The 13358-nt window shown below is 36.1% G+C and overlaps 1 protein-coding gene across 22 annotated transcripts in view; it reads left to right on the plus strand.

Moving 5' to 3' along the window:
* Window positions 1–13358, plus strand: part of kcnt1b (potassium sodium-activated channel subfamily T member 1b) — a 129475-nt gene that overhangs the window by 113886 nt on the left and 2231 nt on the right. For 7 of the 22 annotated variants that reach the window (XM_089130041.1, XM_089130043.1, XM_089130042.1 and 4 more), the window contains 7 exons: window positions 191–292; window positions 2021–2104; window positions 2712–2840; window positions 3095–3115; window positions 6872–7163; window positions 8554–8616; window positions 10269–10664. In XM_089130041.1, coding sequence (XP_088986167.1) covers window positions 191–292; window positions 2021–2104; window positions 2712–2840; window positions 3095–3115; window positions 6872–7163; window positions 8554–8616; window positions 10269–10537 — 960 coding nt within the window. In that variant the 3' untranslated portion in view covers window positions 10538–10664. Of the gene's footprint in view, window positions 1–190; window positions 293–2020; window positions 2105–2711; window positions 2841–3094; window positions 3116–6871; window positions 7164–8553; window positions 8617–9825; window positions 10665–10881; window positions 10970–13358 lie in introns of those variants that run through there. The other 15 variants (XM_089130050.1, XM_089130060.1, XM_089130053.1 and 12 more) reach the window with 9 other exon arrangements.

Here is a 13358-nt window from a genome sequence, read left to right on the forward strand (position 1 = left end):
ACCTTTGTTTGAATTCTGCGAATTTATTATGTCATGTTCCATTAGGAATCTGTCAAGTAAGTATTAAGTATGATTTATTTGTGGTGATCGCATGCTAAGATAATACTTTGTCACAGATTTCCAGATGGTCTAAAAATCTGAGATCATCAGCGGTGGAAAGTTCAATCTTTTGTTTTCCCCCTTTCTCCAGATAGAGAGAGATAAAGGCTCTAATCTGGCATTCATGTTCCGCCTCCCATTCGCCGCAGGCAGAGTGTTCAGTATTAGTATGCTGGACACTCTTCTTTACCAGGTGAGAAATAGATCAGATGCAAATTCTGCTAATTCTGTGCAAAAGGCATTCTAATGATACATTACCATTCAAAAGTGTGGGGTCAGTACGAAATTAATGCTTTTATTCGGCAAGGACACATAAAAAAATCGATCAAAAGTGCCTGTAAAGACATTTATAAAGTTATAAAATATTTCTATTTCAAATTAATTCTGTTCTTTTGAACTTTCTATTCATTAAATAAGCTGTTTTCAACATTGATATAACAATAAATGTTCCTTCAACACCAAATCAGCATATCAGAATGATTTCGGAAGGATCATGCAACACTCTGTTTGTAGTTTTCCAGGACAAAAATTACATTTCAAAATATTTTAAAATAGTTATTTTAAATATTTCACAATATTACTGTTTATTAGCCTACTGTATTTTTGCTCAAATATATATACGCAACCATGGTGTGCATAGGCCTCATATTTCAAAACCATTCTACCGACCCCAAACTTTTGAACTTTAGTGTGTGTTTATATATATATATGTATATATATAATAAAAAGTTAATAAACCCAAGTTTAGCTGAATGTTTCATTGCCCCTCTCACATTGAAATGTATAAAGTAAAAATGTAAAAGTATTAGTAATGATTACATGACTCTGTATATCGATCATGATTATTTTAATAGCTTTGCAATGTAAGCATCATAGAACATTAATTAATTTGGTATGTTTTGACCATAGAGGCCCAGAAAACAATTATGTATGAAATTTGATGAGCAATCAGTCATAAGCTATGTTCAAAAACACCCCCCTATACCCTCATTCACTATTCCCTACTTTACTCCAATAATAAAGTTCACTTGAAGGAGTGAGTGAATTCGGACACTGAATGTGCTGTAAGGGCTGCCGCCTTTCACAGTTTGTTGCTGTTCAATAATCATTTGAAAATAAACTGGCAGCGCTCAGTAGTAATGAAATATTGAACTCTATCTTGGACAGAAGCATTTTTAAACCTTATTAAACAATTGAATAATCAAAAAGGAATTTATACCGTTACGGTAATAAAGGTGCTCTAAGCGACGTGACTTCTTGTTGACATTTAAAGTATTTTCAAACAAAACAGAGGCTAGATAAACCCTCCCTCCTCCTCATCTGCACTGACCCTCCAAACCCCACCCCCAGGGCCTTCTTGTCAGTTATTGGCTGGAACAGTTTGTTATGTTTCGTGGAGCTGGTTGCCGCAGTTTGTTTTTGTTGCCATTTGTGGAGCCTGGGTTGACTGCGTTTTTTTACCGTGTGTTTAGGGGACAGGCAGCTAGCGGATAGTGAGGAGATGTTTGCTGTATGTGACAAACAATGTTTGGGCCTAAAAAACGTGTGACATCACTTAGAGCACCTTTAAGATGTTGAAAATGGATGGATAGATGATTCAGCTGTGCGCGCCCTCTTCTGGTTAGACGCGGGAATTCATTCAGCACAACCCTCACAGTGCATTATGAGTATTATAGCAGATGAGTGTACATCAGTTTATCGCAGTTCATTTTTGTATCTCTGCACATTTGATACTCATGAAGGCTGATATCTTTCTGTGAGGCAGATAGAAGCAGAGTGGCATTTGCAGTAGGTTTTGCTCCCCTCAGGCATTGTGTCTCTATAGAGCCTTTATTGATTGTGTCAGGTCTGGAGATCATCTGTGTGCTCTCTGGGGACTGTTTCTCTGTTTATATATGATTCATTTCTGTTTATCTTTTAGTCTTTTGTGAAGGACTACATGATTCTCATTGCAAGACTTCTGCTGGGTCTAGATACCACCCCGGGCTCTGGCTACCTGTGTGCTGTAAGTGTAACCGCAAACAAAAATGTACCCACACACCCTCACCAAGCAGTTCATCGAGCATCAGTGCGTGATGTATTATGCAAAGCCATTGTTTGAGTTAAAATGCACAAAGCTGGTTATTTGAACTTGCCCACCCACAAATCTGTTGGCGCTAACATGAGTGTTGATTTGAAACAGACGGTGTAAAAATAACATCACAAGGTTTAAAGGCAGATTAGTATGTGACATGATGGATGACTGACTCTCAATAAAACTCCCACGAAAAATGTTACATTTCAGCCCAAAATCAGCTTATACTATATATATATATATATATATATATATATATATATATACACGTGTATATATATAGTATATATTATAATTATATATATATATATATATATATATATATATAATCAGCTTATACTATATATCTACAGTATATATTATAATTTTATATGTGTATATATATATATATATATATATATATATATTATCAGCTTATACTATACATATATATATATATATATATATATATATATATATAAGTATTATTATTTTTTAGCTTAGTTTAGTAAAATTTGACATGAATGTTAATCAGCCTTACCCTTCACTTTTGAAACAGATGAAGGTATCGGAAGAGGATTTATGGATCCGGACGTATGGAAGACTATTCCAGAAGCTGTGTTCATCTAGTGCAGAAATCCCCATTGGGATATACCGCACTGAATCTCACATGTTCTCTTCCTCTGAGGTAAGATGGGATTAAGAGGAAGAGATCAGCTGAGCATTCAGACGCAGATAAATACACTTCACACGGTCCATGCAGCTCCAGACGTCTCTGTGCCTTTACTTGATCTTGTGCAGTGTTGAAGATTTACAGCTTTATTTTGGGCAAAATCATGGCTTTGCTGGCTGCCTTATTAGCTGTGTTGTGACTTGAAGCTTGTGAAATCCTTGTGCTAATCATTTCTCATTTTGATCATTCACAACTATTGCTTTTTCAAGTATAAGGACGTTTATAAAGAGGTAAGAATGCAAACTTCACCCATTTTCTCAACCACATTCTCATATGTTAATGGAATTGTGCTATGTTTCAATGGCTCATTGTCTGTCCTGTGTCATTTACTCTTTATATGTTACTGGTAATCTATGTAATTTAAAAAAAATATTTAGTTACATGAGTGGGGTTATTTAAAGGTGCATTAAGTAGTTTTCTTAAAGGGGTGGTTTACTGCTTTTTTTCTTTGCATGATTGTGTTTATGGGGTGCAATATAACGTGCATTCATGGTTTTTCTTTTTTTAAAAGTCTTATTTTTCATAAATTTCACCTTTATTACCGTTTTCTCCTCTATCATTTGAACGACTGGTTGACTTCCTGATTCTATGAAACCGCTCCCTCAGAAACAGGCAGTGGGCTCAGATTGGTTAGTTTGGGCCGGTGTGTGGTGATTGGCTAAACTGTAGTACATGTTGTCCGGAAGGTTAACGCCCATTACCTTTACAGACAAAGTTGCATGTGTGTTCCTGTCAAATGTACATAATGGTGTCGAACTGCAGTATCAGTTTGTGGCAGAATTAGACCGAGAAAGCGGCGATGAAGAGAGGCAAGCAAACGTCACCACGCACGGCTCTTACAAAACGTTTCTGAATGATAATTTGCCTATATTTTTTACATTTATACACGTTTTTTTACACAATAGCATTGAACTGATTGGCTACTATATACATAAACAGCGTTGGCATTGGTTTACGTTCTTGATTAAATCGAAAATAATGTCATAAAGTATATATACATGAAAAATACTTTTACAACATTAGTACTTATACAAAATTCAGGTCCATAATGTTTGTACGCGTTTGTCGTAGACACAAAATAGCATAACTAGTAGCCTAGTGGCTATAAAGCCAGCACTGGCAATTGAAAAAAATAAAACACAAGGCTACGTCTGGAATTATACATGCAAATACATTTAAAATGATGAAGTCTTAGCCTACTTACAGGTTGTTGCCCAACAACTGCTGCCTCTGGTTTTAAAGTTGGATCTGCTTCATGTTTTAGTAACAGTTTCTTGTTGAATCCGGCATTGAATTCGTGGAGATTCTGGAAGCTGTCTTCCGCAAAATGCGCAGCACAGAGAGCTACTGTAGATTACGATTGTAATTTTCAGGAACATAATCAAACATAAATTGTATCCATTGTTGACGAAGTACAACGTCCGTGGAAAGCTCGAACACAGAAGACTTGACAGCTGGATGAACACAACACACTCGACGTGCCGCAGAAATATGGCCATGCCTTTTTTTGCATATCCAGAGGGAGGGTTGATGTTAATGTATGGGTTAGTGATGTCTAAAACCCAGCTGTAGTCCCAATCGAGTCGTTTTTGTGGGCATTAAACTTCCTGAAGACGATATCTCTGCTTACATTGAATTTTCAGCACTGCAACTTTACACTAACAAATGCGCCAACAGCAACATTACACTAGCCTGGGTTTCCCCATTCTGCCTTGCCGCAGCACGATTTAATTCGCTCTGCTAGGCAGTCTGGATACCATGAACCAAATTTTCCCCTTAAAAAGGGAACCAATCACAGAACGGGGAGGGAGCACAGGCGCATTTGATAGACGTACAGGCGCATTTGATAGACATTTGTAGCACCCAATAATACAGCTCTGGGCATTCGTAAACCACGTCTCAAATACGAGAAATTGAACGTGTAGTTTCCAGACCACGTTTCATTCTCAATGATACGTGGTCTGGCGTTAGCCAGGCTAACATTACTATTTAAAATTAAAAAAGTGAAATCGCAATCAACCCCCCCTTTAACTTAAAAAAAGCAGCATAATGTTCATGTTCAACATTATAATGTTGGTAACGCTTTCTTTTACAGTACAGTACTTACAGTGTACTTACCTAGAAAGTACTGGCTAATATAAGGTAAGTACATGGAACAGGGGTAGGTTTAGGGGTAGGTTCAGGGTTATTACTAGTTATTACCCTGTAATTGTAGTTACTAAAATAAGTACATAGTATTTACATGGGTAACTGGACTGTAAAAGGAAGCGTTACTACAGTATAATTAAATAATCATGTTTTTTATCTTCATTATAACTGCTCTGAAGTCAAATCAAATAATTAAAATTCTTAAATTATCTGGAAATTTGTACTTTTTTTAGGTAAAGCTATTTTTATTCTAAAACATCAGATTGACTTTCACTACTATTTTGGGGTCAGTAAGATTTGTTTATGTTTTATGTAGTCTCTTATCCTCACCAAGGCTGCAATTGGGTAAATAATTATCAGTATTGCGATATAACTTGACGTGAATTCACTTTCACAAATTATTTAATTAATCATTTATTAAGCAGCAGCATTATTATTATCAATTGTGCTGCTTAATACTTTTGGTGGAAACCAGGATAATTTTTTTTTTCTGGATTTCTTGAGGAATATAAAGTTCAAACGAATATAAAGAACAGCATTTATTTGAAATATTTTGTAACGATGTTGTTACCGTTAACACTGATCAATTTAATGCATCCATGCTGTATACAAGTATTAATACAAAAATATATCTTACTGACACCAACATTTTTAATAGGACTGTACCTTAAAAGTCTCATATCACACTGTAAAACATATTTTGTTGGTTTAACTTAAAAAAATAAGTTACCTGGTTGCCTTACAATTTTGAATTTGTTGAATTCTTAATACAAGGAGATTTGTTAAAGGGATAGTTCACCCAAAAATGAAAATTCTGTCAGTATTTACTCACCCTCATGTTGTTTCAACCCCGTAAGACCTTCGTTCATCTTCGGAACACAAATTAAGATATTTTTGATGAAATCTGAGAGGTGGATCACTCTTCCATACTAGTCCATAGGCTTCTTTAGGGATTGAAACTTGCCGGCCTCGAAAAGTTATTAAAGACATCAATAAAACAGTCCAAGTGACTTCAGTGGCTCAATCTTAACTTTATCAAGTGCCGAAAAACACTTTTTTGTGCGCAAAAAACAACAACAACTTTATTTCAACTATTCATGTCCTTCTCTCTGGGTCTCGAGTCAGGTTACTAGTTTAACAGCGTATGATCTGTTGTTGTACATTACACACATCACACACATGACCAGCGTCGGCCAATAGTGAGCCTACGTGTGACATAGCACTACGTAATTGCACTAGTTTAACTGACTAGAGGCCCAAAGAGAAGGAAGTGAATGGTTGATAAATAAAGTCATTATTTATGTTTGTTTTAGCGCACAAAAAGTGTTCTCATCGTTTGATCAAGATAAGATTGAGCCACTGTAGTCACTTGGGCTATTTTAACGATGTCTTTAATAACTTTTCGAGGCCGGCAAGTTTCAATCCCTCAAGAAGCCTATGGACTAGTATGGATGGACTAGTATATCCAGCTCTCAGATTTCATCAAAAATTCGTGTTCCAAAGATGAACGAATGTCTTACGGGGTTGGAACAACATGAAGGTGAGTAAATGCTAGCAGAATTTTCATTTTTGGGTGAACTATCCCTTTAAGTCAACAGAAACTCTAAATTATTATGTTATCTGAATCACATTAATTATCTAATTTGATTTGACAAAAAAAAAATTGAATTGGAGACAGCTAAAATATTTGGAATTACTTAGTGCACCTTTACAGAGTACTGCTAATAAACTGATACAAAAAAGTACAAGGTAATGACTCAGCCCTCAGACAATGACAACGTCAGCCCACCACTTTAAACACTGTTAACCTATTGACAACCTGTTGCCATGCTGACCAGTCTCAGGTGTCTGTGGAGGACTGTGAGGACCAGAGGGACCGCAGGGAATCCTGGAAAGAGAAAACCGCCCACAGAAACTCCACAGGGAGCGACCAATCAGAGCACCCACTCCTCCGGAAGAAGAGCATGCAGTGGGCGAGACGGCTGAGCAGGAAAAACGCTAAACCACCCAGTCGAGCCGAACGCATCAATCAACAGCGCCTGAACCTGTACCGGCGCTCCGAGAGACAGGAGCTGTCAGAGCTGGTGAAGAACCGCATGAAGCACTTAGGGCTGCCCACTGTGGGATACGGTGAGTTTGGCAAGGGCAAGTGATTATTTCCATTTGCGCCTCCTAAAATACTGAGGGTGTAGAGCCCCTTGCCTTGATGTCTTTTTGATACATTGTGTCATTAGAAATGTACTATGGTGGTTTTCACAGTGTTTCTCTTTGTAAATCATTTAATGGTGTCCTCTTGTGTTCCCCTGCATCAATCATTATTCTTATAAAACAGGAGAACTACAGACAGAAAGAGGAGTGAAATGTAGTTTACATGCCTTTATTATTAATCATTTCATTAGGGAATATTTCCAATGGTCTCAAGCCACTAATGAAAATATGCACAATTCATTTTTTAATGATTATCTGAATTGCATGCATGAAGTCCACACATTTGATTCAAACCTACTGTAATGATCACGTTCTCCAGCATGTTTTGAGATGATCTATTAAATGTCTTGAGCTTCAATGAAAGCAAGATCATCTGACTATCTGACCATCAAATTTATAAAAAAAAAAAAGATTCCACAATGTATATCATAGATCTATGTTCCCATATTATAGCAGGTGGGTTTGATCGATATGATTTATTGTTGAAGGATAGGTGGTCGTTTGAATGGCCAGAGCTAACAATCGACAACTTCTGTTTTGTATGTCCTGCCTGGTCTTTTATTCTATATTCACCTTTCTAGAAACTTCTCACTACTCCCTTTCCATCCTCCATGTTGCAAAAAATCATTCTCTGATTTTCACTAATCAACTCTGAGAAATACTGTTGAAAATTGAAGGCGAAGTGTGTCATTTTTTAATGTTAAAACTAGTGCCGTTTGATTAGTCACGATTAATCGTGTGTAACATAAGTTTGCTTTTACATAAAAAATGTGTGTGTATATATGAAGAGTTCAGATGCAAAAGCCTCTAAATGCCATTTGAAATTTTCTTCTTTAATGACGATTTTTATCAAGCTTGTATATTTAAGTTGAATGGCAATGATAATTACCTATTAATTGTTATTTATGTGAAATTACTGAACTTAAATATACAAGTTTGATAAAAATCGTCATTAAAGAAGAAAATTTCAAATGGCATTTAGAGGCTTTTGCATCTGAACTCTTCATATATTATTTATAAAATTTTATATTCTATTTTTTAACAATCTAAATATATAACTACTTTTCCCATTTTACACAGAAATTACACACTTCATCTTTAAAAATGAGATGTAAACCATAGTGTTCTGTTAGTAATGACATTTTATAGTCCTATAACTAAAATAAACCGTAATACTATAAAGTACTGAATGATATGTTGAGAATGTGTTTTTTGCATGATGATCTTGATCTTTCTCTTTACGAAGAGCTGCTTGCTTGACCTTTTCTTTCTTATCTCTTTCTACTTTGGGCCTTTTCCCTGCACGCTGTAGAGGACGTAGCTAATTTAACCGCAAGTGATGTGATGAACCGAGTAAATCTAGGATATTTGCAAGGTAAATCCACCCAACAACACTGTCCCTGTAGTATAGGATCGTTCCTGTAGAACAAGTCACTTGATTCATGAGCTGAATGAAACCTGATGTTCTGGAGACAGATGTTAATAGGAAACGCCACTGCTCAATTTGTCCAGTGACATCAATTGGAACAGCATCTGCAGTCTGTATTTAATAGGATAAGCACCAATAGGCCTTTCATTTTATTTTAGATTCAATATATGCACAAGTACCTGATTCTTAAATTTTCCCGTGCAGACAGTTTCTTACTAAAAGCTACATGAATATGACTGAAGCCTGCTGCCTGCAGTCCTCCTGTTTTTACATTTTTTCCAGATGACATCACTAGGCTAGTCTGTGTCACATGAGCCTTTCTCTTATCTTATTAAAAACAGACTACAGGAAACTGCTGGCTATTGACCTTATAATGACTGGACAAAACCAGTATGATTTAGAAATGACCTTTGCGCTTATCTGTAAAGCCAACTGTTTATATATATATATATATATATATTTTGCATTTTGCATTTATGTATAATTATTATTAAACAGCACTATAGAAAACTTGATTCTAAATGGTCATGTACTATGAAAGTAATTTCAACTATATTTAGCTGTGTAAAAAGCATGATGCAGTCAGCACGTCATTATTGCAAAATAAAAGCCTTTTGCGATCATGGCTGTGTATTATTCCGTTCATTTACGAAGAGAAAATAAATACGAAGAGAAAAGAAAAGAAACTTGTATATTTAAGTTCAGTAATTTCACTTAAATGGCAATGATAATTACCTATTAATTGTTATTTAAGTGAAATTACTGAACTTAAATATACAAGTTTGATAAAAAAAAATCATCATTAAAGAAGAAAATTTCAAATGGCATTTAGAGGCTTTTGCATCTGAACTCTTCATACATAAATGCAAAAAAGTGTAGCATTTTATTATGAATTAAATACAATTAAAAAGTCTGTAACTTCATCCTGCATTGACTATGTGTGGATGTGATATACAGCATTTACAGACATTGTATTTTTCAAAAATTTTATGTTAAAATATTTTTTTTTTATACCCAAATCCGCAGTATTGCGCCTAAGATTGTCTCATTATGCTTGCAAAAACATGCTCCTGTACAACAATGTCATTTGACAGTCTGATCTAATAGTTAAATTAGTGATGTAGTTGTCTTTTTCTCCTCTGGTACGAACTGAAGAGGGTACTTACATGACAAAGGGTACTGCAGGTACTCACTGGCATATGAGCATTGACATAATACATGATGAGTGAGGGCTTTTGATTCCAGGATGTTTGGACAGAGTGGAGTAGAAAGCATTCAGTCTTTGTCGGAAGGGTCCACCTAGTGCAGGTATTTAGTTGCACACTTATAAGTCTGCTTGCACTGATCTACAGCATTGTTTTTGTTTTTTATTCTTTTTAACGGGGTGATACTGGGAGAAGTAAGAAGTACGTGGGTTTCCCTTTGGTGTAATTATTTAATTAGCATTTGAATATCGACCCCTCCCAATCCCACACTACTAATGTTTTTTGCTTCACTCTGATTGGTTGAACCTTGGCTGGTGGGCCTGACAGATCTTCTAAGCATGCTCCTATCTGTCTGTGTGTCTCACTGTTTGACGACTTTGGGCTGTGTGTTAGCATGGCAACCGAGCAACGTTTATGGGGTCAGCTGTGATTATGATGCAGTATTTGGATGGATGGACATATTGAATTCGTGGGTGGATGCGGACCCTGTCTGCATGTGTTTCCGCGCATGGGGAGCGCTTGCGGTTGCATGGGCGTTCCATAAATGCAGCCATGCCCTGTCAGTAACGGTTAGCCCTTCTCTCTCTTTTACCTGGCCTGGCACTATAAGTGGCTCAAACAGGTGGGTTTGGAGAAGCAGAGACACTTTGTCCCAGTCTTGAGTCTCCTTATTTCCAGAACTGCAAAGGTTCACACTTCTCAGTCATTTACAAGCAGGTAAAATACAACAAAGCCTACTGTAAGAAACCCAGCCTACAAAATCGTAACACTGGGGTTACACAACAACTGCCTCCCCTTTTGACATTTTATTAAATGTATATTTCCCTACTTTTGTTGACTATTCTGACTCAACTCAACAGTATAGAGAAGTTTCATTATTTATAGTAGGGATAAAGATAAATGGTAAAGATAATTTATCAGAACTGTGTCACATGAATGTTTTTGGTTATTAAGAAGTGATACAGGTTAAGTACGACAGTGATGTTGCGCTTTGTTTCTCTTGCAGATGAAATGAATGACAATCAGAACACGTTGTCGTATGTGCTGATAAACCCTCCTCCGGACACCATTCTAGAACTCAATGATATCGTGTAAGTGTCTGATATTAAAGCTGATTTGTGATTGTAATAGAGAGAAGAAAGGGATCAACAAAGAAAAATATTCAAACTCAGGTTGACTATCTTCACTCTCCTGATCAGTGTTGGGTGTACTAACTAATGTAACTAATTAGTTACTGTAATTTAATTACTTTTCCCTTGAAAATGTAAAGTAAGGGATTACTCTTCATTTATCTGTAATTTAATTACAGTTACTTCTGATGTAATTGAGGTAAATACTGTGTATAGATCAATCCGATCTCACAGCGATTCGTATGCATTTTATGAGGTGTCTAAATCATACGACCGCACTCGTACATATTTGCATGAATTATTGTAAAATATGTATGAAAAAAGTGTGAAATGTCATGAGATCAGACATAAAACAATAGTGGGTTTAACATCGAAATGTATAATGATGCTAAAAAGTATGTTTTTATAATGTAACCTTCTCCACCTTGGTCAGTTTAAGGATAATTCATGCAATTGTATAGTATTTATTTGGTTCATCATGTCTATCCTTGTATTATTCAGCTGGTTGAGATTGATATGGGATTTTGAAAGTAATTAGTAATTAAAAGTAATTAAATACTTTTTGGAGAGAGTAATTAGTACAGTAATCTAATTACACTGTTGAAGAGGTAACTAGTAACTAGTAATTAATTACTTTTTTAGAGTAACTTACACAACACTGGTCCTGATTTTACAGAGTTAGACACGTTTGTGGGTCAACGAATTTTGTTGATCCTAGAACGGCATTCCTGTCTGAAAAGGTAATCATAACCCTATCCTTACTCCTAAACTAAACCCTAACCATAAGTTATCCCTAAAATCAGAGGGAATTTGTAAGCGAAAAACACTGAGGTAGAAGCACCTACCCTGGTTGCAAAAACTTGAACTAAACTTGATTAAATCTGATTGGTTGACTGGAATGTTGTTCCTGGTTGTACTTGGTGAAATCAGGTTCTTGTTACCGGATTGGTTTCTTTTTGTAATTTTGTCTGACAGTGATGGGCGGACTTAGTATAAAAAGCCTTTGCGAAGAAGACGGGACATTTGCATTTAGTGTAAAAGGACACTATGCATTTCTCCCCCATTTTGAACCCGAAAGCGAGGCTCCAATGGGAAGAATCCCGGAAGGACAGATAGACAACAATGTCATGGACTACCAACCTGAAGCTTCTGCCACAATTTAAGATGTTAATATCCAATATAGGATATAGTTCGTTCCTGATTCTTTTTTATGTTCTGAATATATATATATATATATATATATATATATAATGTATTTATAAATTTCACTGTATATAGTCTAAAGGTATGAAAGAAATGTATGTAAATTTTTAGAATAACAAATTTCTACATTAAACACAAAAATACGCCATTGCAGTCGCGACTCCCCTGTGATTAAATGCGACACTTCCGGTTGTCTTCCCACCGGAGCCGTTTCAAAATGGCCGCTGCGTAAAATCAATGTATAAATTGTCCAGCTTATTGAACTATTACATCTCAAAGTGATCAGACCACCCATAAAACCCCTAGCAACCACCCAGAACCTTATATATGGCAACATGCTAACACTCTGAACTCCTAAAATACTGTGATGGTAAGTTTTGCATTGCTAAGCATACATGTTTTCTACAGAACATATACAAATCTAGTTATTTTTGCAATTCCACACAAAATTGACATTTTGTGATGGACATGACTTTCATTATGAATCAGTATTTGGTTTTAAAGGGATACTCCACTTTTTTGGGGAAATAGGCTCAACTCCCCCAGAGTTAAACTGTTGAGTTTTACCTTTTTTGAATCCATTCAGCCGATCTCCGGTTCTGGCGGTACCACTTTTAGCATAGCTTAGCATACATCATTGAAGAGCACAAGACCATTAGCATTTCTCCCAAAAAAATTACCAAAGTGTTTCGACATTTTTCCTATTGAAAACTTGACTCTTCTATAGTTACATCGTGCACTAAGACAGACGGAAAATGTAAAGTTGCGATTTTCTCGGCTGATATGACTAGGAACTATACTCTCACTCCTGCGTAATAATCAGGAACTATCGTACCATGAGTGCAGCAGGCGTAATGTTATGACGCAGTGCCTGAAAATAGTGAAAATCTTCCAACGTGACCGGGACTAAGTTTGTGTAGTCATCGCGCCTGCTGGAAGTTTCTTGATTATTACGCAGGAATGAGAGTATAGTTCCCTGCATATCAGCTTAGAAAATCGCAACTTTACATTTTCCGTTTGTCTTATTGCAGAATGTAACTATAGAAGAGTCAAGATTTAAATAGAAAAAATATCGAAACTCTTTGGTAATTTTTTGGGGAGAAATGCTAATGATCTGGTGCACTTCAATGATGTATGCTAAGCTATGCTA

Source organism: Pimephales promelas, chromosome 4 (assembly GCF_988280905.1).
Source record: "Pimephales promelas chromosome 4, fPimPro1.hap1.1, whole genome shotgun sequence".
NCBI classification, from domain to species: Eukaryota; Metazoa; Chordata; class Actinopteri; order Cypriniformes; family Leuciscidae; genus Pimephales; species Pimephales promelas.